Source organism: Manis pentadactyla, chromosome 9 (genome assembly GCF_030020395.1).
Source record: "Manis pentadactyla isolate mManPen7 chromosome 9, mManPen7.hap1, whole genome shotgun sequence".
Lineage (NCBI taxonomy): Eukaryota > Metazoa > Chordata > Mammalia > Pholidota > Manidae > Manis > Manis pentadactyla.
Window position 1 is genome coordinate 122700038 of NC_080027.1, and position 27749 is coordinate 122727786.

At 39.2% G+C, this 27749-nt stretch overlaps 1 protein-coding gene and 1 long non-coding RNA gene across 8 annotated transcripts in view; one reads left to right on the plus strand and one right to left on the minus strand.

Annotated features, from left to right (window-relative positions):
- LOC118924685 (retinoblastoma-binding protein 5) overlaps nucleotides 1–27749 on the plus strand; it is a 98344-nt gene that overhangs the window by 56195 nt on the left and 14400 nt on the right. For 4 of the 6 annotated variants that reach the window (XR_008999442.1, XM_057508067.1, XM_057508068.1 and 1 more), the window contains 3 exons: nucleotides 19425–19450; nucleotides 20485–20657; nucleotides 27104–27244. Coding sequence is in view for 5 of the 6 variants with exons in the window: in XM_057508067.1 (XP_057364050.1) it covers nucleotides 19425–19450; nucleotides 20485–20657; nucleotides 27104–27244 (340 nt within the window). In the remaining variant the exon portion in view is untranslated. Of the gene's footprint in view, nucleotides 1–10170; nucleotides 10332–19424; nucleotides 19451–20484; nucleotides 20658–27103; nucleotides 27245–27749 lie in introns of those variants that run through there. The other 2 variants (XM_036909706.2, XM_036909707.2) reach the window with 2 other exon arrangements.
- LOC130684974 (uncharacterized) lies at nucleotides 1120–10054 on the minus strand. 2 transcript variants are annotated; one of them, XR_008999444.1, is made up of 3 exons: nucleotides 7486–10054; nucleotides 3537–3657; nucleotides 1120–1318 (listed from the first exon to the last, which is right to left on the minus strand). It is a non-coding gene; the product is annotated as an uncharacterized LOC130684974 (long non-coding RNA). The 2 variants fall into 2 exon arrangements; XR_008999443.1 differs by having other exon boundaries at nucleotides 1124–1318; nucleotides 9312–9934.

Genomic DNA, 27749 nt, shown 5'->3' on the forward strand with positions numbered 1-27749 from the left:
ACAGGCGATGGGGGCAAAGACGGAGGAGGCTCCTGGGACTTAGAGGGGGGCTGAAAGGCTCAGGCTTGATGTGCAGGGGGGTGAGGTGGGGGAGGAGATGGTGGGGGAGGAAGGGGGAGGGGCTGTTGTAGGAGAGGAGGGGGAGGGGAGTGGGCGGGAGGCTTCTGCGGGGGAGAGGCGGCTCGCAGGCCAGGAGAACTTGGGGGCAGGCGGGGGGAGGAGGAGGCGGAAAGCCTCGGTATAGGGAATCTCCTTCCATTTTTTCAGGCGCTGGCAGTAGTTAAAGAGATCGCGAGTGACGTCAGGATCAAGAGCTCCCCCTGCGGGCCACTGGTTGTTATTGTCTAGGGGGCATGTCGGCCAATCTTGGGAGCAGTATTTGCGGAGAAGTTTTGGTTTTATATCAGGCGTCAGGGAGAGGGTGGCTAGATGCTTGAGCAGGCATTCAGGAGGTGAGCTTCCAGGGAGGGATGAGGAGGCTCCCATGGCTAAAGGACAGAGAAGGAGACAAACAGGGGAAGATGAATGGAGACCCTCGGACTGGGAGCAGACGGCAGGGAGACAAAGGGCGTCCCCGATGATCCCTGGGTGGTCTGCGGAAACTCGTATACAAGTCGGTTTCTTAGGAAGTGTGGGTCGTCACCCCGACTTCTCTAGGAAGGCAGATGCCGGAGTCCGAGGAACCTGGTACTAGGAATTTTCGGCGGAAGGAATGGAATTTTCAGCGGAAGAAACGGAGGGGGGGGAAGGGAGTGTTCTCATCCTCAAAGGAGTCACCTCGTTTATGGCTGTTGGAGGAGGGGCCTGGGGGTCCGCCGCAGCCGTGAAGGCCTGAGGCGGGGAGAGTTCCCTCCTCGTCCCCGAGCGTCAGGGCCTTGCCGGACGATCACGGTCAATGGTGCTGCGATAGCTCGGGGAAGAGCGGCCCACTCTGGGGGAAAACTTACCCAAAGGCCAGAGAGGAGTGGTGAGTGTGAGGAGCCAGCGCCGGAAAAAGAGGACGAGGGCAAGCTGCTGCTGGTGTCGGGGAAGACGGGGCCCAGTTGGGGTGTCCCGTCTCCCAGGTTTTGGCACCAATGAAAGGAAGGGAGCGACACACAGCAGCAATTCACCGGAGAATTCCGCTTTATTAGGGAAAGGTGCTGGGTTATATAGGAAGGGGCATGGGGTGATTGTGGTGTCACTTCTACGGGGCTGGTGGCTATTGGCTAGGTGCTGGGATTAGTGGGGTGAGGGGTGATTGGGGTTTAGGTGGTGCCGGCGGGAACCTAGGACCCGGAAGAGAAGCAGGAAGTTCGCCATCTTATGGGTGGGGGCCCTTCAAGGATAAATCCAAAAAAAAAAAAAAAGAGTGAAATTAAAGTGTTAAGAGAAAAAACCCACCAAGCTTGAATTCTGTGCAATGTGAAATTATCCTTCAAAAGTGAAGGAGAAATAAAGACTTTCTCAGACAAACAAAAACCGAGGGAATGTGCTTCCAATAGAGCTGCTTACAAGAAATGTTAGAAGTTCTCAGGGGGAAGGGGAATGATGTAGGTCACAAACTCAGATTTACATAAATAAAGGAAGAACATCAGAGAAGGAAAAAGTGAATTTAAATAAAAAGTTTTGTCATATTTTAATTGACCTAACAGATAAAAATTTGTTCAAAATAATAAGAGCAACAATTTAATCCATTATGTGTATGTATATATGTGTGTATATATGTACAAGTGAAATGTACTTATGTACAAGTGAAATGAATGACAGCAGTAATATCAAGGACAAGAGAGGGATTAGGATTATTTTGCTATTATAAGGTACTTGCACTATCTGTGAAGAAGTATAATGCTATTTGAAAGTGGACTTGGATTAGTTGTAAATGTATATTGCAAACTCTAGAACAACCCCTAAAAAAAAGTAAACAACAAAAAAGGTATAACTGATACGCTTAAGAAGGAGATAGAATGGAAAACCAGTTAATACCACAAAAGGCAAAAAAGTAGAAAACAAAAATAGAGACAAAGAACAAGGGCAATCAATAGAGAACAGTAACAAGTATGGTAGATATTAATCCAACTTTATCAATAATCACTTTAAATATCAGTGGTCTGGATACACCAGTATAAAAGACAAATAATGTCAGAGTGGATCAAAAACAAGATATGTTGTCTACAAGAAACCCACTTTAAGTATAAAGATACATATTGATTAAAAGTAAATGGATGGACAATAGATGAATGGATAAAGAAGACATGGTACTATATGCAATGGAATATTACTCAGCCATAAAAGGAAAAGAAATCCATTTGCAACAACATGGATGCACATTGAATTCTGTGCAATGTGAAATTATGGTAGGGTATTATGTTCAGTGAAATAAGCCAGGTGGAAAAAGACAAATGCCTTATGATTTCACTTATTTACGGAGTGTAAAAACAAAGCAAAACAGAAGGAACAAATTAGCAGTAGACTCATGGACACTGAGAAGGGACTAGTAGTTACCAAGGGGGAGGGGTTGTTGATATAGGGGGAGGGGAAAGGGGATAAAGGGGCCAATAATTCTCAATCACAATATAAGTTGGGTCACAGGCACGGTAATACAGCATGGAGAATACAGTTAATGGTTCTGTAACATCTTGCTACATTGATAGATAGTGATCACACTAGATGGGGTAAGGATTTAATAATATGGGTAATTGTTAAACCACTGTGTTATACAGTTGAAACCAACATAAGATTGTATATCAACTTAATACTAATCAAAGAAAGTGAGAGTAGCTATATTATAGAACAGACTTAAGAGCAAGGAAACTTACTAGGATAGCTAGGGGCATTATATAATGACAAAGGGGTCAAATCTCCAAGAATAACAATCTTTAATGTGTATGACCTAATAACAGAGTATAAAAATACATGAAGCAAAAACTGACAGGGTGCAAGGGGAAATAAATGAATGCACTATTATAGTTGGAGACTTAGACACCCCTCTATCGGAAATGAATGGGTGCAGCTGGCAGAAAATCAGGACATAGTTGAACTCAACAGTACCATCTATCAACTGGATATAATTGACATCTGTAGACTATTTCATCCCACAACAGGATATACATCCTTCTCAAACTCACACAGAACATTCATCAAGGTAGACCATATTCTGGACTACAAAGCACACCTTAGCAACTTTAAAAGAATAGAAAGCATATAATGTCTGCTCTCAGACCACAACGGAACTAAACTAGAAATCAATGACAGAAGAGATAGCTGGGTATTCCCAAATGATTTGGAAATTAAACAACACACTTCTAAATAACACATGGGTCAAAGAGGAAATTTCACGAGAAATGTTAGAATGTTTCGCACTAAATGAAAATGAAAATATAATTTATCAAAATGTGTGGGAGGCACCAACAGCAGTTGTGATAATTTTATGTGTCAACTTGATTGGGTTAAAGGATGCCCAGATAATTGGTAAAACATTATTTCTGGGTGTGTCTATGGGGGTGTTTCTGGAACAGCATTTGAATTGGTGAATTGAGAAAAGCAGATGGCCCTACCCAATGTAAGCGAGTGTCATTGAATCCATTTGAGGGCAGAAGAAGGACGATTTCACTTTCTGTTTGAACTGGGACATCCATCTTCTCCTGCCCTTGGACACTTGAGCTCTTGCTTCTCAGACTATAGAAGAAAAATCACACGATCATATCAATAGATGCAGAAAAAGCATTTGACAAAACCAAACACCCATTTATGAGAAAAATTCTCAGCAAACTAGGAATAGAGAGGTATTTCCTTCACTTGACAGAATGCCTGGAAAGGACCTACAGCTAACATCATTCTTAATAGCTAGAAATTGGCTTTCCCGTTAAGATCAGGAAGAAGACAAGGGTGTCCCCGCTGACCACTCCTTGTCAACATTTCTAAAAGTCCTACCTAATGAACTAAGAGAAGAAAAGGAAATAAAAAGTATACTGATTGGGAAGGAAAAAATAAAACTTTTTGTTTGCAAACGAGCTGATTGTCTATGTAGACAACCTGAAAGAATTGCCAAAACCTCCTGGACTTAATAAGTGATTATTAGGTTGCCAGATATAAGGTTGAAAAAAATATATAAAAGTCAATTGCTTTCCTATACCCCAGCACTGAGCAAAAGGATTTTAAATTAAAAACACAATACAATTTACATCAGCATGATACTGTAATGGTGATTACATATCATTAACCTATAGAATGTACAGCACCAAGCGTGAACCCTGATGTAAACTATGGACTTTGGGTGATAATGACGTGTCAGTGTAAGTTCATCAATTATCACAAATGTGCCACTCTGGTGGGGGTTGTTTATAAGGGGGGAAGTTACGCATGTGCGAAGGGAGATTGAATGGGAAATCTCTGTACCTTCTGCTTGATATTGCCATTAACCTAAAACTGCTCTAAAAAATAAATTGTATTAAAAAAATGATACTTTTGACTTAAAGATTATTTAAACTAGTACAAAAGATCACTAGCTCTCCAATTCATTTTAGGATCCTAATGTAATGGCAGTAAGAAAATGTGATAAAGATAACAGAACTATACAGAGAATCTCAATTACTGATGGAAATTCTTTAGCTAGAACAATAATAGATCAAATGCAGCAATGTTTCAAAAGAGTAAGCACAACCAAGAAAGATTTATCCAAAGAGAGCAAAATATGGTTCTCTATCATGAATTAATCAACATAATAAATTTATTTGATAATAATAATTAGCTATTCTCCAAAAAACTGTGGTAAAAAAATAATACCTCCGATTTATTTGTGTTCACTATTTTGTAAACATGAAGGTAATTTACTTTAATTGGCCCCATTTTATAGGTGGGAAAACTGAGGCACAGAAAAGCTAACCACCTTTCCCCAGGGTGACATAGTTAAGTAGTGAACCTGCAGAGCCTGTGACCGTATCCATTATAATGTTCTAGGTTTGAGGAAAGTGATTTGAATATGAGAAAGTCTACTGGCTAAAAATTAAGAGCTTTTTGCACATTATTCATAAGGATATTTTGTGTCTTACAAGGTTAGAAACACCTTGTTGGACTGTTTATCTTTTCGGTCAAAAGGGTACTTTGTCTTACCTAAGTTTTACTGTTTATGTAATCATACCTGTCACTTAAAATGGACATTTATGTGTCTTACTCTCTTTAAGACTCGTTTCCCTCCACTCCTTTTCCCAATTGGCACAGTCAGGACGCCTACAGAGCTAAATATTATTCAGCACTACACCAGGTAGGAAACCGGAAAGACAGTTAACCCTTTCCTGCTCTCTATTTCTTGAAATCCTAAAATGTCTATTTTTTGAAATTAAAATATAAACCCGAGAGTGGCCTGTACTCAGAAGGGGTGATACCCAAAACCTGCCAATTTAGAGAACAGAAATGTAAAACAAGTCTTTAGTTAACAGCAAGTCTTCATCTATAGTGGAATAAGAAGATGCCAATTCTCCAGTGATTCATTAAAACACTGAATTAGCGGATGAATGTAATGGGATATCAGAAGCAGCACCAACATGACATTAGGAGAGAAAAACAAAGTAAGCTCATTCTGAAGTTCACATGGTGAAGTAAATATACGAGAAAAGAAATATTTGTGGGGGGAAAAAACCCAAGAATGATGGGGAGGATCTAATTCTCACAAACATCAAACATTTTAAAATTAAGATGGTGAAAAAAAGATGTCCTGGCACATACCTATCAACACAATAAGCTAGAGTCTAGAAATTGACCTGAAAGCGTATGGGAATTTAGTGTATGATAAAGATGGCATTTTAAATGCTGGGAGCACCATGGCATAAGCCTCTACACCCCTAGTAGGTGAGCTCCCAAGATTTGTGTCCTGGCGTGGGATGAGGTAGACTTCAGACTCTGCTTAGACAGCTCTGCGGGTGGAGATACTGGAGAAAAAGCTCTTCTTCCTTTTACAGTCCTAGTTCATTCCACTCTCTGCACAATGGGCCACTTAGCTGAGAGACAAGATGTTGGGGCACGGAAAGTGACTTCATTTGGAAAGCCAGCAGACCAAGAAGATGGGAGGCTAACTCCTAAAGAACCATCTTAACTCAGGGTTAATTTCAAGCTTCTTTTTCGTTAGGGAAAAGGGGCAGCAGGTTAGGGGGTGACTGAGAGGGCTGCAGACATCTGGGTGCCAGCAAGGGGCTAAGGAGAGCTGAGAAACTCCACATCCTTGGTTAGTTGACTCTTCATTGACCTAGATCTGGTCACAGTGTTCCTATCAGTCTTTGACAGGACTCTCATTATTTTCATAATATTTCCCTTTCTCCTCAGGGATAGCAAGATTCAGGTGAGGGACTATTTGTAGAAATCTCAAAACTACAAAAATTCCTTTTGATGATTAACAAGCCTATGTGGCAGTGCTGCAGGGCTGAGCAGAGCCCTTCTTTTTCTTTTCCTTTTGGCCAAAAAGTTAAAGCAGCAAAAGAGACTGATACAATATAAAGGCACAGTTGGGAAGCTTTTTCACTGTTCTATTTCCTTATAAAGATGAACAGAACAGTTGTTCTCTTTTCTTGAGTGCCCTTAGCTTGATCTCTGACTTGTATAACAAGCTAAGTTTTCTTTCTTTCTTTTAAAAAAATGGCCAAGTAGGATTGGGGGGATAGACAGGGGAAAATAGGTAAATGGGGAAAAAAACTGCATTGAAAACCGGGAAAAAAACTGCATTGAAAACACTACTAGGGTTTTGTCTAATGTCCTTAAAAGGCTTTGATTTGAACTTCATCAACTATATTAGAATCCAGTCCAGAAAAGATTGAAATGATGACATTGGATTGGAGAGTCAGAGACTGAGAGGAAACTGACCTGTTGTCTCCTCTACTGTTTCTCTTTCTGTCTTTAGTTTTATGGCATCCGATGAAGATACTGTTTCCCAGGGTTTGTATATTAGTTCTTTCCTTCCTATCCTTTTCAGTGTAGTTGTTACTGACTTACACAAGTTCATTTGCTAGTATTTTTATTCCCTTTGGGTTCTCTCCAAATCCTAATTGGTTTTAGTTACTTGTTCGTTTTTTGGGTATATGAAACACTATTATGGTTCTAAGAGTCAGAGCTATACAAAAATATACTGAGTATCCTTACCTCCTCCCCCCACTACCCCATTCTCAGTTGCCCCTTTTCTCCATCTTTTTCCCACTTATCCCCTGAAGGTAACCTATATCCTTAGCTTCTGATTTATCTTTCCTGTATATATATATTTATATATATATTTTTTTGCACAAGCAGGCAGATATAGTATGCTTTCTTATATTCCTTCTTTCTTAGCACAGTATTCTAAATGCTTTGCACTTCGAATTTTTCACTTCACAGTATGTCTTGGTAACCACTTATACCAGTTCAGAGTTCTTCCTTATTTCTTAAGTAGCTGTTGAGTACGCCATTGTGTAATGTACCAAAAACGTATGAACACTTAGATTATTTCCAGTATTTTGCAATTACAAAGATACTGCCATGAATTACCTCGTATTTGGCCATTGTTGGAGGTGTGTCTTGAAGTGAATGTCACAGACATACACTTCTTTCTTGCTTTCCAGTCCTTTTCTCTAGTGAACTGAATGCTGTTGATGTTACTGTCCATATGCTGTTTTCTTTCTTAGCTCCAATGATCTCTGAAGTTTGTCATCTCTGACCATAAGCATGCACTGTGGCCAAGGGTACACTTCTGAGAAAGTCTTCACTCCCTGCTTAGCCAATAGTTTGACTGGCACTCCCAGTCTTGTGCTGCAGTAGTGGTTCTCTACCTTGTCTGAACATTAGAATCACCAAGGAGCTTTTAAATATACCAATGCCTAGGAATGTTCTACACAGATTCTGCAATTATGGGACTCAGGCACCTGTATTAGTTTGAAGTGCTCCAGAAATTCCAATGTGCAGCTAAGGTTGAAAACCACTGGGCTTAAATCCTTGAAATATTAATAACTCTTGGACCCCACCAGTTCCCTGTGATTGAAGCCAGCTGTCAGAGCATATCCTGGATGGCTGAAAAATGCTCCATTCAGAGAAGTCCTGATTTTTACGTGGAGGAGAGGTATGTACCAACTGGTCTCACTTAGTGAGGACCTGTAAAAGCCTTGAATGAGATGGAAGTTCAACCTAACTAAGAAACAAGTTCTCCTTTCTTCACATAGGGTTTGAATGACAAGTACAAGTTGCTTTAGGCCAAGAAGGAAGATATTATATTTCCTTTTCTCCCCTTCAGTACACAAATCTGGGTACCTTCCTGTGTAGATGATAGTATTAATAAGCTCCAACTAACACCAGTAAGGTAAAGTCCACGAATTATACTTTTTTCATCAAAGATACCACGAGTTGTAAAACACAAAGTCATCTTATGTAGCACTAAGAAAAAAACCTACTGCTAAATAATTATGAAATATATAATCAAATGTAAGATATATCCCTATTTCAGAGATTTTTAAATGTGGGAAAATATGCATATTAGAATTGATGAAACACAAATTTTTAACCTAAACCTCTTGTTTGAATTCTAAGTGTACATGGCATTTGCATTTCTCACAGGCGCATTAAGCCAAAAGTGTCCCAAGTCTAGATTCTCCATCTACCTTGCCAAAGCTGCTCTTTTTTCTGCATTATCTGCCCTGGCAAATAGAAACATGAAAATCATGCCAGATTCCTACTTCTCTATTACTTTCCAAAGTAATGGTCTTTCCCATTCTAATTACTCACCTCTCTACAGGATTATGGCTGAAATCTAACTGCTTCCACTCCTCTAATCATCCCTACTCCACACTGTCCTTGTTTTCTTTAAACATCAGTGTGATCATTTTATTCTTTGCTTTAAAATCCTACAAGATATTCCATAGAAATAGGCAAAGAACATGAACAGGCCACCTCACAGAAGGGAAACATACACATTTATACATGTGAAAAGTTGTTCATCCTCATTACAAAATAAATATAACAGCAACATTTTTTCACCTAATTGTCGTAATTTTAAAGAATTGATAGTAATGAATGATTACAAAAGTGTGCAGACATACTCCTATATACCCCTGTTGTCCTATATATCCTATACAATATTTTGGACAACATTTTGGCAATGTTTTGGATATGTGAAAGAATGCAAATTGCCTAATGTCTCCGAGCCTCACTTGCTGTATTGTTCAAATGCGGCTGATATCTATCCTAATGGACTCAGGAAAGTGAGAGAATTTAGGATAAAGTGATTTGTAAATAATAATGGCTAACATTTCCTGGGCACTTGCTGTCCTAAGTGCTTCATATAATAATTCTGTAAGTGCGTTTATCATCTCCATTTTACTTACAAGAAAACTGAGGTGGAGAGGATGAAATATTGCCCAAGGGATGGAGTTAGTAAGGGGCGGAGCTGAGATGGCTGGCATTTAAATCCACATAGGGGAAACTAGCTCGTGTTCTATTTTTTGCGCGAACCTACACCGTTCTTTCCTCTTCTGGGCTAGCCCACAGTCCCCACGGTCAAAAGTTGTCCATGTAGAATTTGGTCCTTCGTTAGCGACCATCAACGGGCCGTCTCTAATTGCTTTGAGTATCACTTCACAGTCCTGTCTGATGGAGCTCCAGGGAACTCAGCCCACCTCTTATTTCAATTCATTTTCAGAGTCCTGGTCAACAGTGCGTACACGGTAAGCCCTTCGATAGAGGCCTAACAAATGCTATCGTACATTTCCGTGCGATCAATGGCGTATCTTTACAAATGTGAAGTCATCTGCAAGAGACGGGGACAGATCCACGGTAACCAGCGTCCACACAAGGTGGGAATGCGCCTTGACTGCTACAGCTCGCTTCCCCGCGCCAGCGCCGGGGTCCTCCTTTCCCGCTTTCCTACGCCTGTCGGATTTTGCCCGGAACCTTTCCCGCAGATCTGAGGCAGCCCTCCCGGACAAGGCCGCGGAACACACCACGCAGCAGGGATTAGTAGTCTAACGATATGCCTGAAATCTCTAGCTAGTTCACATGATCCGGAAGGAAAGGGCCTCAAATTCCTGCACTTTTTAAAGTACTAAGTGACGACAGCATTTCCGTCTCTTAGTCAATATCGTAATCAAAGATCTCCGTGAGCGTTTGTTCTTCTCGTTGGTTAGGCGAATATATGGACAGCCTACTCGAGACGAACCTGGAAGGCGGGGGAAGATAGCGGAAGCCGCGGGGCCTGCTGAAACAGAAAGTCTCCGGGGCGTGCGCCAGCCTGTTTGCGGTGTCTCCCAGTTAGACGCAGGTCTTGGGAGCGGGCTGGGGCCAAGGCGGTGTTGCTGGAGCTTAGGCCAGGCGGCCTGAGTCCTCAGGGATGAACCTCGAGTTGCTGGGTGAGGAGGGCTGTATCTTGGGATTAGAAAGCCCTTTGGTCTTGGGAAGGAGCAACTTGAGCGGGAGGGGACCCGAGCTGCAACCTTGGGGACATAGTTCTGCTATGGACCATTGGGGCGTTCCTAATCTGGAGCAGCAGCAGGAGGAAGCCTAGCTTCTGTCCGAGCAGAATGCATTGCCTTTCCCGAGGGTACTTTCAGATCAGTCGTGGGGCAGTGTGTGGCTTAGTTTCGAGGGCAGGTATCACAGGTGCTGAAGTAGCCCAGAGCAGGCAGAACTAGAGTTACTGGAGAAGAGGGAATCGGAGGAAATGAGGCTCCAGGTGAAGCTTTGAAGACGTGTCAGGAGTTTGGTGACCTGGACGGATTAAATCACGGAATGCCTAAGGGGGTGGTGGTAGCGTGGAGCTCTTCTTGTTGAAGTCCCTCGTTGAACAGATGAGAAAAGGCCCAGAGAGTATTGATTTGAAGCCACTAAGCAAGTAAATGGTACAGTTGGCACTGGAATCAGTTATGTTGACTTCTGTTTAAGCCCCTTAACTATCAGGGATGGTGTGTAAAACACGGAGGTGTGAACTACAGAGGCATTTGCCTTTTGTCACCCTCTCTCTGAGTCATTTCCTCCCTACTCCTTGCCCAAGTTGTTTAACAACTGTAGCTCCTTCTAGGCTTTCTTTAGGTGTTTAGCATGGTAGCCTGGGGATGGCTAAGGTTTTCCAGAACTCCTAAACAACTTCTGCTTTAATGGTTACGTTTCTGCTAAAAAAAAAAAATCAGAAAATGTACTGGCTCTCTAAAGGTCTACAAAGATATGTAAGAAATGGCCTTGAAGGAGCCTTTTGTTAAACGGAGATTAAAGTGATTATATAAATAGGCAGAACATAGGCAGGCCTTTAAGAATCATTACCAAGTATTAAGAACATTGGGAAGAGGGGTATGAACGTCTTTGGTGCTGGGGAAGAAAGTTAATCAGGAACAAGATACTTTTGCGAGTTTTGAGCAGATATTTAAGATTGGTAAAAGAGTGAGACTGAAATATGAGGATAAGGGGAGGTGTGCTTACCAGGAATATGTTTGAGCTAAGTCATGGGAGAATGAGAAGATCTAAATTCACTGCTTGGCCGGGTTGTGGGCACTGTGAAGGCCAAAAGGGCACATGAGAAGGCCAAAAGATGGGGTTGGTGCCATCTGTTCTGTTGACGCCTTTGCATGCCCGACTGAAAAGCTTGTGCTTTTAAGGAATAGGGCCGATCCATCGAAGGGTTTGGACCTGGTAAGTCAGTCAATCAGAGCTATGATATTTTTTAAAGATTTATCTGACAGCAGTGTGTAGTTGAGTCTTGGAGGGTATGCAGTCAGTTTATAGAGCTAGAGTAGGTGAGTTGTAAAGAAGGCCTGAGCTAGGAAATGGAAAGAAAAGACATTGAGGAGGTAGAGTTGACAGAATTCGAGAACTGATTGTGTATGGTGGTGGTGCTGGTCGTGAGTAAGAGAGCGAAGTGAAAAATCATGGAAACCAGTAGCGGTGTTTCTAGTAGATGTTTAAGGATGTTGGGAAAAGACAGCATTGGGACTCTCAGGTGTGGATCTGGGGTTCAGGAGATGGACTTGGATTCACGAGAGTGAGTTGTAATTCTCCTGCAGGTAGGCTGATTGAAACGCAGTGAGTAGATGACAAGACCAAGGGAGAAAGTTGGGAGGAGCAGAGAAGAAAAAACTGCTGAGGTCAGAATCTTGGACAGTTACCTATATTTAGGGAATAAGAGGAGGAATAAATAATAATAACACATTAACAAACAGTCATGTACTGGTTATTATGAGCTAGGCATTTTTTTGTGCTTTCCATACGTTTATCCATGTAGAGGTATAACAGAAGTGCAGGTTGTTGTGGTATCTTCCATGGAAGCCAGGTGGAGAGCAGTTGAGGCTGAGAGCTGGGAAAGGGCTGCTCTGTATAGTCCTTAGCGAGCTTGGGGCCTCTTAGCAACTTGAGCAGAAACCGGACTACAGTGCTTTTAGGAAAGTGGGGGAGATGAAGTGGAGGCAAAGAGTTGACTCTTTTAAAAGTTTAAGGATGGAGGATAGGTAGTAGATAGGCTAGTACATTGAAAGAGGTAAGTAGTCATGGGAAATGTTTTTTTTTTTTTTAATTCTGTAGAAGATTTATAAGGGTGTACTCAGAAAGCAATGTTTAGCATTGGAAGGTTAGACTTCTTAAAAGAAGGCTGGATCCAAAAGGTAAAAATCTATGGAAATGACTCATGAGTTTTAAATCAAGAAAGCTAAAGATTTGCTGCTAAAAAGGAGAAAGGAACAAAGGGATCTGATTGTGGGGCCTGCTTCAGGATATCTGGCAGGAAAAAGGAAAGAAATGATAATATGTTTCTCTTGTGGACACTCAAGATGCTAATTTCACTTCTGCAACCGCCTTTTGAGGCAGTTATCAGGCAGTATACACCAGAGATACAAAGTTAAATAGGAGTTCTTCAAGCTTCTTTTTACTACAATTCAAAAGAAATATATTTTCTATCACACCCTATATGTATATATGTACATATATATATATATATATACACATACACAGATAACTAAGTTTCTAAGACTTATACTTAATCCTTGTGATCGGTGTCCTCTGATATCTTCTGTTCTAATCTATTGAAAAACTTGTTGCAGCTCACTAAATTGACTTACACATTTATGGTGGATTGGGTGCTACTGTTTGGAAAACATTGAAATAAGATACAGCCTTTGCCTTGAATAAATACATGGAACTAAGAGGAGAGAAGCATAAACTGTTGTGATGTGGAACCAGAATAAATTAATGCATGATGCGAATCCAGCTGAAAAAGCAGTGAATTCTGCGTTGCTGGGGTTGACAATTTGGGAATGATTTTACAGAGACAGTGTCATAAACCCAGATAGAAACCCAGTGCTGAGGATGGGTATGTGAGGCTCTGTGTTGGATGCTGAAGGGGAGTTAATCAAAGATAAAGTGGAAAATAACTGGAGCCAGATTGAAATTGCTTTTTAAAATCATACTTGGGAGTTTAGTATATTGTTTAGCAAGGGGGTTGTTTAAGCAGACAAGTGTGACGTGATGAGATTTGGGGCTTTGAAGACTGGCTGTGGCAGCTTTGTGAAGGATTGATGGGGGAGGCAAGATTGGAAATAAAGTGTAGTAATTACTGTCTTGATGGCATCAGGTTGGGGTAGGGTGACATCGGTTATCTAGTCACCTGAAAACTGCATTTCTCTAAAAGAAATGCAACCAGCTGTGTCATCACTTGCTGTGTTGGGGAAGCATAATGGAAACTGCTTCTCTGAACTTGAAGGAATTGGATGGCAAGTACAAAATAATAGGACTGCTGGGAAAAAAGGTCCATGACATTTTAGAGTTCATGATAATCAAGTCTTTAAGGAGGTGAATGTTCAGCAATTTAGAGAATAGACATTATTCCATGTCATGAGACTGGAAGGAAGAAGGCTTCAAGGCCTGGAGAAGGCAGTTTGGAGAAGGGATCCTAACAGGAAAAAGGGGAGGAGACACCTGCAGAAAACTGGCGTGATTGCACTGAAAGTAGTCTATACTCAGATTCCAAAAAGGCACGTATGAAAGAAGGGCACATAGCCAAAGGTGAACGGAGGCTTTTAGAACAGTGTCAGTAAAGTTAATGTGATTGAAGGTCAGGAGTGTAAAGGTGAGGCAACTAGGAAGGGTTTTTAAAATGTGGAGTGTGAAGAGTAGGTTACCTGCTTGGTTGGGCTGGATGTTGTACCAAAATTACCCATTCAGCACTCCACAAATACCTTTTGTGGGCCTACTTTAGGCTTTATAGGCAAAGGGGAAGTGGAATGCTAAACTTTTATTTTTCTTTTGTCTTCTATGGGGAAAAGGATGATTTTTGAAACAAATCAAGTGAGCAATGGTTGTTGCTAAGAAAAGCCCTCGATGGGTAGAGATTTGGGGTAGGTCACTTAGCTCACTCGGGGTCGAATTACATTCCTTGGCCCTGAGGGGGTGTGCATGTGAAGTAACTGTTGGTGGTCTTCGAGATCCGGGGAGAGAAAGGAAGACATGGGGAAATAAAGGAGATGAGCAGATTTTAACTTTCAATAGAGGGCAGGTGTGTTTTGCAAATCATAGACTAGTAAACCTTTAGGCCAAATTCCGGTAAGTTTGTAGAGGCTTTTTTAGTGTAGTTACAGTTAAGTGTGTGGTTTTCTGGGTCAGGTTCCAATTTTGCCAGCTTTTATCTGAACTTGGGAAGTGACAGTCTCAGCCTAACTTCCTTCATCTGTGAATGTAGTATAACAGTACTCACTAACATTGAATTGAGAGGATTGAATGAGGTAATATTTAGAAGCCTTAATACAAAGTCTGACACATAAACACTGAATCAGTAGTAGCTATTAAACATAAATTTAGGCTTGAGCACTTCAGAGAAGTGATAAGCCAGCATGTTTAAGTCTGGAAAACTCATTAAGGTTCTTTCATTTCATGCTTTTCGAACTAACAAATATAATACATATTTATCACAATGCTGGAAACAAGCAAAATAGAGAAAAGATTATCTTCCTCCCCTTCTCCAAATGGTAGCTATCTGGAGTTTAGCCTTTTATATCTTTTTCCTTGTTCACATAGATATATTTAAACAAATTCATAAGGGCTTTGTTTTTGCTTATTACAGAAATAGAACCTTTTTTATACACAATATTTTCAACTTTCTTTGCATAACACTATAAGATACTATTCCTACACATTAGGAGATAATAGTCGTAAGATTTTTAATGCATATTTATGTAGATACCCACTCATGATTCATAATTTTAACTATAAGTACTTGTTGTTACAAATCTTTCTCCTTGCCTTCTTTTTGTTGATAACCCCATGTTTCTCCTCCCATATTTTTCTCTGTGTCTATACTTGTGTATGTTTACATACACATTAACAAACAATGAGATTGTATTATATACACTGTGTCTTCTTTCACTTAGTAACATCAATGAAATTTTCTCTTAGGAAATTTAGTGTGATTTATCCATATTTGATACAACATAATTTATTCATCTGTTTCACTACTAATGGTCTTTTACCTTGTTCCCAGTTTTTAGGGTTTTTCTTTTGCTTTTTTTGTCACCACGTTAAATACCTTTGTGTTTATGCCCCATTGTTGAGCTTACATTGATGGAGATTAGATTTCCAGTTGTAGAATTGCTGAGACGAAGACTATATGATTTTGCTTTTAATAGATGCCGTCAGATTCCTTTTCCAGAAGGCTAAAACAATTCCATCTTACAGGCAGTGTGTGAAAATACCCCTTTGCCTACGTCCCCCCAGCACTAGATGTTCTCTTTCAGTTTTCCTGTCTGATGGATGAAGGTGGCATCTCATTTTTAGTTTGATTTTATGTATCTCTGACTACAACTGAATTTGATAATATTTTCCTTTGTTTAGAGGTGATATGATTTTGTTTTGTGTGACTTGCTTATTCATAATCTTTGTCTTTTTGTTTTTTCTTACTGCTGTATCAACTTGCTTTATAGTATAGATACCACCTTTTATCAGTCATCTACAGTGCATATTTTTTTCTTGACCATTTATGTGAACTTTGGCTATGCAAAATGTTGTAATTTTTATGTAATCAAATATTCTTCTCTCTTCTTTTTCATTTTCCTCACTTAAGGCTAAGGTCTTCCCACCCTGGATTACACATGTTGTCTCCTAGATTTTCTTCCAAGGTTTTTGTTTTTTTTAAACATTTATCTGGAATTTATTTTTATACATTAGATATGAGAGAGCAACTGTAACTTTTTTTTCCTTTTGGATGGATAATCAGTTGCTTATCCCTATGTGTTAAATAAACTCCCCACAAAATTGAAATGCTAACCTGATCATGTTATCAGTGACCTTAACAGTACATTTAAGAAATTATTTTTTACATTTGTCTTTAATCCATTTGGAATTTCATAAAACTGATTTTTGGAGAAACCCATTAAGCTTTCCCATCCCAGAACATAGATCGTCTTTTCCTTTGTTCATATTTTTATGGCCTTAACTAAATTTTTCTTCATACATGTTCTGTGTCTTCCTTACTACTTTTCTGTAATTATTTTATATGTTTGTAGCCATTGTGAATAGATTTCTCTTCTTCATTTCCATTTCTGGATACAAAATTGCTAATGTAAAGAAAAGCTATTAATGTTTGAATGTTTTTCTTGCGTCAAACCACTTCACCTTATTTTCTTAACTTTGATTTCTTATTAGAGTGTCTTCTGTTTTCTAGGTATGAAGTGTATCTAGGTATTTCAGCAGAAGAAAAACAGTTTATCTCCTTATATTAAATGTTTAAACCAGTTATTTCATTTTCTTACTTCATTCACTGGAATGTGATATATCCCTTTCTGGTTGTTGATATTAATTGAAATGATGATTGTTTGCATTTTGAGGAAGTAGTTTTTATCATTTATTGTAGTCTTTATTTTATTAGAAATGGTTATTGAGTTTCAGCAAATTATTTTCAGTGTCTACTGATAGGATTGTATGGCTTTTAGAGTCCTTGAGGAAGGATATACATGAGTGCATTGTGCTGTGAACGCGTTTGGAGAGCTCTGGCATAATCCCGTTCCTTTTTTTCCCCCCTTCTATACCGTAATATTTTTATATGATAGAATAACAAGCTCCAGATTCTTTGTGTTGAGAATTTGGTTATAATTGTGTAAGAAATTACTTTTCAAGTCTGTAGAATCTAAGGTGAAATACCATGTACCATTTATGTTCTTAAGTGAAATGGACTTTTTTCTTCTTTGTTTTCTTTGTCAAGTTTTGGTATCAGTTATATTGGCTTTGTAAAAAAATGAATATATATGTGTGTATGTATACTTTTTTTTCCTGCTCAGAAATAGCTTGAATAACATAGTAATTATCTAATGCTTGAGATTTAGGAGAAATTGGGCCAGCTGCTTTTTCTTTTAATTTCTTTTTTTTAAGTGACAGGTCTTTAACAAGTCATTTAGTGTCTTCTGTACTCATTGAGGCAGGCAAATTTTTTTCTTCTGTAATCACTTTTGGAAATGTGTACTTTGCTATATACACTTATAGTAATCAGTTATTCATGTTTTTTTTAAGTTATAAAGTATATTATAAAGTTAGATCTCTTTGACCAGGGTTTTTTTTCCTCTTTAACATCCACATCTGTGGCCATCTTTCCTTTCTTTTCCCCTTTCATGGTCTTTAAAATCAAGCCTATGTGATCTAATTGTAACACAAAAAGGGTAGGTGGTGGGAAGATGGAGGATGTAAAGGTGGTCCGAGGAAATGGCCTTGTGCTCCCGGAACCCTGCTTGCCAGCCTTTTTGCTCAGGCCCTTCGACCAAAGTGCCCCAAACTAGCTAGGTTGTTTTTTTTTTAATATGTTACTTTCTCTTTGTGCTCCTTAAACACCTTATTGAAGCCTGTTAACTAGGACAACTAACCCTCAAAAAAAGAAGAAAAAAAAAAACCTACCCCAAAACATTAAAAAAAAAAAAATGAATCAGGGGTAATCTGTATTGAGAGGAAGGCATACATTAAAGTGGTCCCTGGATTCTCTCAGGATCTTAGGTGTGACTTTCTTTTCTCTTAACATAGCAAGGCACATTCTGCTTTTCCCTGAGCACTTTATATTTTTAGGTTGTGGTTTTTTTGTTTTTAATTTTTGAATAAATGCTCCTTTTTGCTTGTTTCTCAACCGTGTGGGTATAGATCTGTTTACTGATTTGGAAAGATGTATAGGATATTTTGTTAAAGAAGCAGGTCACATAAGATGTATATATAGTGTTTAAGCAAACCTTAAATATGTGAATGCTAATACAAATTATGCTTATATATATGCTTATACAAATAAGCATGTAGAAATACGCGGAAGCTTTTACCTTGGTGAGTGGATTGCTGGGAGGAAACTCATTTTTTAATGATAACATTTCTGTTTACTTATGTGACTTTCAGAAAGTTCTTTCAAAGTCTCTGTCTTGGGTCTTTTTTCAGCATTTCATTTCATTCTTTTCTTTCAGTTGAATGCAGTCAGCCACCATAAGTCTGCTGCTCATTAGAAAATCAAGATACTTCCTTTTTTGCAATTATTTACCTTTAATTTAATGTTTCTTTCAGCTTTCTTAACTGTAGGGCCTATTTTCTATTAATTTTTATAAAAGACAAAATGTAATAAAAGTGGTTTTTAAGCTTTTTTTTTTTCCTAAAGCATTAGACTTATTTTTAAATGAAGTTTTACTTGGATGCCCTATATGCACAACAACTTTCCTGGACCTATAGTTCTCAGAGTATAGTTTAAAAACCACAGTAATAAAAAGTAAATACTGACAGATGCTATCACTGCTGAAAGTAAACTTAGGGCTACTGGGCAGTGTTGTACCATCATCTGTAGCTGAAATGTTTAGTGCTAATATATAAATGCTAAATTTATAATATTGGAAAACAGGGATGTTTGTATTAAAATGTTGTTTGCCTAAGAAATAAATATGGGAATTGTGTGTTTAACCAACTTGAAGATTCTGTTCCGACCTAGGTGCTGTTATTAGGAAGGTGAATGATTCTGCTGCAGGTTGGCTGCTGTTACTAAAGGTTGTAGAGAATAGTTGGGACTTAAGACAATTTGACTGATTTGATTTTAAAAGTTTGTTATTTAAAAATAACCATAACAACTCTTAGATATTTACATAAAAAACAGTTTTACAAAAAATAACTATTTTCTAAAAGAAGAAATGTTCAGTGAGAAGAGTGGCACTGTTGTACATTTTACAACTCTTTAATGTTTGCCTAAATAGAAGTTGGGAGAGTTCTCCCTTCTTCTGCATTAACTGTGCAGTGTCACAGGTCATGCAGCCTCAGAACTCATCTGTAAACTTAACAAGGTGAGGCTGAAAAGGCAGATAATGTCTTGGTATGTCATGAAAATCGGTGGGACTCATGGAGCCCCTGAAAGGGCGTCAGGTTCCCTGTCCGCACTTCGCAGGCCACTGCAGTGCGCCGTTCATGGGCTGCAGCGCTCCTGGGTGTTCCCCACGCTCCGTTAACTCTCTGCCTTTGCTTTGTTGCAGAGTCCTTTGGGCAGAATTATCCGGAGGTAAGAGTACAGCATTGTGATTTTAGGAACACAGTTCTTGGGTTTGAGTGGAAAATGTATCTCGATCCTTTTTTTTTTTTTTTAAATAAATATTAAGTGTGATGATATCTCTTTTGCTGTAATAAGGAACTAAAGGTTTGATTCTCAGTGGGGATGGGGTGAGGATAGGCCATATTGGCTGGAAATTTCACCGTAATGTAAATTTTACAGTTCATTTCCCTTTAAATTAGAAAAAGACTTTGAAAGATATTTCAGAACAGCTTTTTGTTACATAATAATCTATATGCTACAAATATGCTCTACTTTTTTCTTTTTAATCTTCTTTAAAAATTAAGGTATTTATATAGTCTAAAGAAGGTTTCACATGAGCAACATTGTGGTTTCAACATTCATCCATACTTTCAGGTCCCCCACACACACCCTGTTGTAGTCACTGTCCCTCAGCGTAGTAAGATGCTATAGAGTCACTACTTGTCTTTGTGCTGGACCGCCTTCCCCATGGCCCACCTATATTGTGATTGCAAATTATAGTAATATGCTTTACTTTTTTAAAATATAAACATATCTTGTAATACTTGGAATATATGTCAGTGTAGTCATTGTGGTTATTTTAAATGGCTTGATATTAAGATAAAATAATTTATTTGACTTTGCTAATGTTTGTTACATGTGTAGGCAGTTCTAGGGATTTTGTTTTCATTTATTTTCTTGGAATAAATTCCAAGAACTGTGATTATTGTGTCAGTAGGATAATTCTTAATGAGTCTTGTTACATGTTGCCTGATTGCCTTCCAGAGTATGTACAAAGTTATAGTGCTAATGTAAGGGATTGATGTCATCTGTTTCCTAGAATTCTGTGTTTGCTTTTATAAATATTTCTTCATTTTGGATAGTTTGATAGGTATGAGAACACACAGATTATTTTGGTATGCATCATAATTTAAATTTAAGAGAAATAGATAGAGAACCTTTGAGAAATAATTTGAATACCTGGGTTTTATTGTCTATATTCTTGTGTTTGTTTTAATTTTTAGGAAGCTGATGGAACTTTGGATTGTATCAGCATGGCCCTGACTTGCACCTTTAACAGGTGGGGCACACTGCTTGCAGTTGGCTGTAACGATGGCCGAATTGTCATCTGGGATTTCTTGACAAGAGGCATTGCTAAAATAATCAGTGCACACATCCATCCGGTTTGTTCTTTATGGTAAGGAATTTTACTCTTAGTATCTTTAATATGAGTTAAGTTAGGGAGATGAATGGTGACTATAATTGCTCATCTCATTGTACTAGATATTTAAACCTTAGAGTTTCAAATGTTCAGTCATTTGTAATACAATTTTCGTAGCTTATGTAGACCTTGAACTCATGCTGTCCTTGAAGCTCCTTTGTAGGGAGAATATCATTGTAGTAATGGACCTATATCGTGTTCTGTCTGGGAGTATTTCAGTACTGAAATGATATCTTCACAGATCTCAGCTGAGTAATGTTTGTGATAATTGACCTTTCATTTAAAATAAAAAATCTTGGTTAGGAAGGAAGTTTGGAAGTCATCTAGTCCAGCCTTGTCCAGGGTCTTGAATTCCAGCAATTTTAGTGACTGTTCCTTCATTGAATTACAGTTAATAAGACTTTCTACCAAATATACTGAGATGAAATCTGGTGTAATATAAATTCCTGTTGATTTCTTTCTTATTCTCTGAGACTGCTCTGTTTGCTTCAGAAAACTTTACTTTGGGGCAGCACTTAACTTCTTTTAAATGATCTCGGGGCCAAAAAAAAGCACCTAATCAGATCTAGACATATTGAACTAATACATTTCCTTTTGTCTAAATAGAAACAGCAGTGGTATTGTAAAGCACTGGATTGGGAAGAGGCCTGAATCCCAGGCCAGGTCGGCCACTCGTCAGCGGGTGGCTGTGGTCAAAACTTTTCTCTACATGGAAAATGAGAGCCCCAGCCTGGGTGGTCTCTTAGATCCCTTCCAGCTTCTTTGCATTTCATTTATTTTTTTATTGTTGTGTTCTTACAGTAAGGATTTAAATAGATATATTTTTAAATGCTTTATTAAGGTATATAAAATTCACATAGTTGTGCACCTATCTCACAATCTAATTTTAGAACTCCTACCTATTAGAAAAAGTTTTTATTAGAATAAACAAAATCATTTAGAAAATTACAGAAAATATAGTAAAGTACAAAGAAGTAGTGTCTTCCAGTCCCACCACCCAAATACACAACTATAAATATTTTGATATGTTTCAACACCTAATTTTTAGTAAGCGTGAGTTTGTAATTGTGCTGTGTTTAATTTGTATTTTGCTTTTTTCCTCCCTGATACTGTCCAGACATTTTCCTGCTTGCATAGCCTTTGAAAACCTTTTTATGGCTGTATAACTTTTGATCAACTATAATTTACTTAACCAGTTTTTGTTTCTCTGCTACATTATGTCTAGTGAATGTCCTTGTGCGTTTTCTGTGACATATTCAGCAAAAACTGAACATGATGTATGTACCAGGTATTGTAGGCATCGGGAACACAAAACCAGATCCGGAGAGATTCTAGGATAGGAAGGGGCAGGTACCTGTGCGTATAGGTGCGTGTGCGAAAGCTCTGCGGGGCCAGAGCGAGACTGTATTTGAGATGTAGTGGAGTCAAAAAGGAGGAAATGATCAGTTTCAGCGGAGGGGAGTAGTGGTCGGGAAAGGTTTCATAGATGGGATCCCCTCCAACCTCAGACTCGTGAGGCGGGTGGTGTTTGCCAGTTGTATTCCACAGAGGGCGCCTCACGGGCAAAGGCACATCAGCTCCGAAGAGGCGGAGGAAGCTTCCGGGGAGCTGCATTGTGGTGTGGGCGATGTGACACCGGAGGAGCCGCGGGGAGCTGAGAGCCTCACGGAGGGCATCGGGTGCCAGCCTCTGAATCTGAACTTCATCTTGTAGGTTCTGTGAAGCCATTAAACATTCTTGGGAAGGAGAGTGACTTGATGAGTTTTGTTTATTTTAGAAGGATCTCTGAAGCAGCATGTGGGAAAGAGATGGAAGGGGACAGTGAGTGAAGGAACAAGAATTGCGGTGGTGTGGACTAGAGCTGTTGATATGGTCGCAGCAGGGACAGCTGAGGGATGAGACGGAGAAACGGTAGAGAAGCTAACTAGGTGGGGGTGGTGAGTAAGGCGGAGAAGGTAGGGGGGTCCTCAGGTTTCTGGCTTGGCTGGAGATACTGATGTAAGATTGGAGGGGGAAATGGTGAGTTTGAAGTCATGGTTGCATGTCTCATATTTTATTACAAATATTTGTTGCATGAGTATCTTCCCAGCAAGATGGGTAAATGCTGTCATATAGGACCCTTGCCTGCCATTTTATTGCTATATTCCCAGTTTCCAGCATTGTACCTGGTAAATAATAGGTGTTCAGATAATTGTTGGATGGATGGGGATGTCTTAGTGGACATGTCCAGTAGGCATTCAATCTGTGATTTTTCATTAAAGTAGACTTTCAAAAATATGTTTCTACTAGGTCAAAGGAATTTGAATAGTAAAAGATTTTCCCCCTCCCCACCACCATCTTTAAACTTTTTACCACAAAACTTGATCATTAAAAACGTAAAAAAATTCAACCAGTGTATGAGTACATAAAGTAAAAAATAAATGCCCTTTGTGTACTCCTTGAGATAACTACTGTTACTGTATAGAATGTATCTTTTATCTATAAGGTGTAGATATATCCTTTTCTCTAATTATATAAAAATGTACACAGTGTATCCACATACATGTTTTTAAACAAAATGGATATATACTTTATATTTTGTTCTATAGCTTGCTTTTCCATATATACACAGTGGATGTTTTTTCTGTGTTGATAAATAAATAAATAAAAATATAAGTACACATATATTAATGTCATAAATAGGTGTACATACATGTATATATAATATTATATATGTGTGTCATAATTATTTAACTTTTCCCTAATTTTTGGTATATATAGGTATACATCATAGCTACAGTTAGTAGTTACATGCATTTTATGTTTTTCTTTAATTCAGCCGTTTTTAGAATATAACTTCATATCATTTTAACTGTTGTGTCATAATTGAAGATATTAAGGACTAGGAAAGTTTCACCAAAAGATTTAGATAGGTATGATAGCTGTCTTCAACTAGTAAGAAGTTGATGTGTGTAAGACAGAAAGACTGGCTCAGTGAGTAGAAGCAGGACTGGTAGGTAGTGAAGAGAAGTTAGAGGGAAACAAATATGAGCGGAGAGGAGGGAAGAGCTTCCGAGCAGAGGTGCCCAGGGATGGGGTAGACTGCTCAGGAAAGAGCTTAGTAGTGGGCCTGTTGGCTTGGGCTTGCTGCCCTCTGCTTGGTGATGCTACAGAAGAAATTAAACACTGGATGACTAAATGATCTTTAAGACTCTAAGCCATTAGACTTGGTAAAGCCCCATCTGTCTTTTGGAAAGAGGCAAAATTGTCAGATGTGAGAAGCTATGAAAATCCCTAATTCTTGAGCTAATGGAATTTGAAATTCAAGAATATATTATTTTTTAAAATGGGAGACTCCCTCTTAATTTTCACCTGTCTACAGTCCTTAAAATTAGATTTCCCTCTTCTGTAACACATACAAGCTTGTTGTGAGAGAGAGAGAGAGAGAATACAAAAGGGATTAAAGAAAACGTGGAGTCAGCTGACATTCTGTAGTCGGGTTGTGCTAAAAGGCTTACAAGAACAATAAAAACTGGCCCTTGTTTGTCCCCACGCCAGTATTGTTCCATTCCCACTTTCATTTTTTTTTGTCTGTCTCCTCTGATATTTATCTTTGTATTTCTAAATAGCACGTGTGTATTACTTGTTTGGGATTTCAGAACCATCCGTGGACTTCCTGACTGTGTGTGTGAACTTCAGCTCATCCTCTTACCCTCCCATTGAGACAGGGACCGAGGGTGTAGATGGAACATCGTCCGCTGAGAGGGGGGAACTGCTGGCTTTTTTTGTTGTGAGCCCTCAAGTTGCAGTATCTGCAGCCTCTTCCTGTTAAGTTTCCATTCGCTGGAAGGATCCTCTGGTTGCCTTCTGGGGGCTGAGCGCCTCCGCACAGGATTTATTAGACCTGGTGGGGGAGGCACCAGAGTCCTTTGTATGCAGACTTGAACTTAATCCCTCCATTTTAATTCTCCCTGAAGTCTTCATTGGGTAGGTACTGTTATTACTCCCATGTTACAGGTGAGGATATTGAAGCTCAGAAAGGTTATTACCTTGCCAAGATCCCACAGCTAGAAGGTGGTAATGTCTTGGCTTCAGCATAAGTCTTGACCTTGAGCCTGTGTTCTTAACCCTAGAGGTCTGTTGCTTCCTGAGTTCCTCAGTAGCAAGTCTTCTTTGTTGCAGAAATTGGATAAATATTGGTTTAGGATTTCTTTTTGTTTGTTTAATTCTCTTTTCCTTTTTTTTTTTGCCTGCCTTGCTGGAACACTTTTTTAGAATTCCATCCTGGTTTATCCTCAGTGGTCCCCCCTTGCCCACAGTTTCCCTTTCCATGGTTTCAGGTACCCACCGTCAACTGCCATGAGGAAGCGGATGATCCTCCTGCTGTATTTTTGGTTAGTAATAGTCTAACGTGTCACGGTGCCTACCTCATTCATGTCATGTAGGCATTTATCTCATGTCGTCACGAGGAGGATGAGTACGGCACAAGCTATTTTGAGAGACCACATCCCCGTAACTCTTACTCCAATATATTGTTCTAACTATTCTATTTAATTATTAGTTATTGTTCTTAACCTATAACTGTGCCTAATTTATAAGTTAAGCTTATAGGGTTTCATTTCTCTCCTGCTGTTTTCAAGAGTTTTTTCCCTTTAGTTTTCAGAATTTTGTCTCTGTGTCTTAGAGCAGATTTCCCTGAGCTCATCCTCTTTGCTGTTCTCTCAGCATCTTGAATCTGTAAGTTTTATATCTTTTGATAAATTTGGGGAAATTTCAGCCATTATTTACTTAGATACTTTGAAGCCCCACTCCTCTTTCCTAACAGGACTCTGATGCTATGGTGTTATTAGATCTTTTATTATAATCCCACATGTCCCTGAGGCTCTGTTCATTTTTTTCAGTGTGTTTTTCTTTGCTGCTCAGATTGGGTCATTTTTATTATTCTGTCTCCTAGTTTGCTGATTCTTTCCTTTTTCTTCTCCATTGGCTGCTGAGCCCATTTGTTGTGTTTTCTGTTTTAGCTATTTTTCATTTTTAAAATTTGCATTTCAGTTTTTCTTCTCTGTTTCTTCACTTTCTTTGCTGAGATGTTCTGGTTTCTTCATTTGTTTAAAGCATGTTTGTAATTGTTCACTGAAACATTTTTGTGCTTCATCAATCCTCGTCATATAATTCTAACATTTATGTCTGCTCTGTGTTAGTATCTGTTAATTGTTTTTTCTCATTGAAGTTGAGATTTTCTTTGTTCTTGGGTTGATAGTGATTTTCAGTTGAAACTTGGGCATCTTGTGTTGCGAGACAGTAGAGCTCATTTAAATGTCCTGTTTAACAGGCCTCCTCTGATACTGCTCTGGGGTTGGGGTGGGGGGCAAACTTGTTACTACAGATGGGTTGCAAGTCCAAGTTTCTCACTTGGCTTCATTATGCTGGGTGCTGTTGAAAGGTCAGGTTCCCTGCTACGCCTCCTAGACTGATCGCACCCTGGCTGAGAAGGAAGGAAATCCCTTGTTTCTGCTTTACCATTAACACTCCTGACAGCCTGCTGGGTGTGAACAGGCTTCCCCCAGAGCTTTCGTTGACACCGTTGCAGTTCGGAGGATGGGTGCCTTGCTATTATTGGGCAAGCGTGAAAGTCTAGACTCTATTTAGACCTTGTTGACTGGGATGGAGGTGGAGTTGCAGTTTTTTTCTGTGGTGGTTGCTGGAGTAGAGTGGGTATTACCTAAATGTTTTCTTCCTCTCTGGGCTGTCCTTCTTGGTCCATTAGCTGGAGAAAGCAGGCCCTTCTTATGGCGTTTGTGTGCGTGCCCATTGGTGTTACTGGGTTGTCGGGTCCTGCACCGCTCAGTCCGGGAAAATACGAGGAATCGGTGGTGTCTGATTCCTCATACCCGTCTGCTCTAGCCGGCCTGTCTTCTCTCAGAGTCTTTTCTGTGTTTGGTTTATATGTGATAGCAGGGTGGCTAGTTGTACTCAGCAGAAGGAAGTAATTTTTTTCAGTTATTTTAAATAACAGATACTTATCTGAATTGTTTTGTTTACCTGTGATGGTTTTACTTCTAGGACAACCTCAGAAAGCTCAGATATTCCCTCCTTGCCCCCAAGAAAAAAACCTATTTTTTATTAAATCAGCACTTAAGGGGTAGGTAGGTGATCATAGATTCCTCTAAAATGTTGAATCTTGTTTTACAGAACTACTTACAGTGTTATCTTAAACTATTTATTATGAAGTCTTGTTGCTAGATAACAAAACTATATGAAAACATGCTTATTTATTGCTTAGTTGGGAAAACCTCGTTGTGGTTTAAGTATGTGTAAAACGAAGAAATACTGTTGACCATGCAGCTAGGGCAATATGTGTACCTCATGCACTGTTGTCCCTGGGCGGTGCAACACACTTGGACTGCAGAGCATGTGCTGAGTTACCCTTCTTCTCTTCTCAGCTGGAGTCGAGATGGTCATAAGCTTGTGAGCGCCTCCACTGACAACATAGTGTCACAGTGGGATGTTCTTTCGGGCGACTGCGACCAGAGGTTTCGATTCCCTTCGCCCATCTTAAAAGTCCAGTATCATCCACGCGATCAGTATGTTTAATCTGAGCTGTTCTTCCCAGGGGTGGGTCTGAATTCTCTATGGATTAGGTCCAGACTCGTGACAGTTTCAGTTGAATGTTTAGGAGGCACAAGCACACATCTCTTCAAATCATCTACATGAAACCTTTCTGTCTTGTAAGGAGTATCCTTGTATCATATGATTAAAAACTGGCCAATATTAAGACTTTGGAAATGGGCAAAGGTAGGGGTAACTGTAATAGCTGGGCCATGATCTGGAGCTTTTCCCCCTGATTATTTGAATTTCTTTAGTAGAGGAAAATAGTTCAACATTACAGCTACATTTAAGAAAAAAGAGTTAATCCACTATTCCGTTACCCAGACAACTGTCTTCATTTCTCTGGTCAAGTTCTCTCCGTTTCTTTAGTCAAATTCTCTTTAAGTGTAAAGCTGGTTAAATAGAGTTATAGAGATCACAAAGCACATACATGCATACTAAACATGCATAAATATGTATTTTTTACATAATTTTAATGAA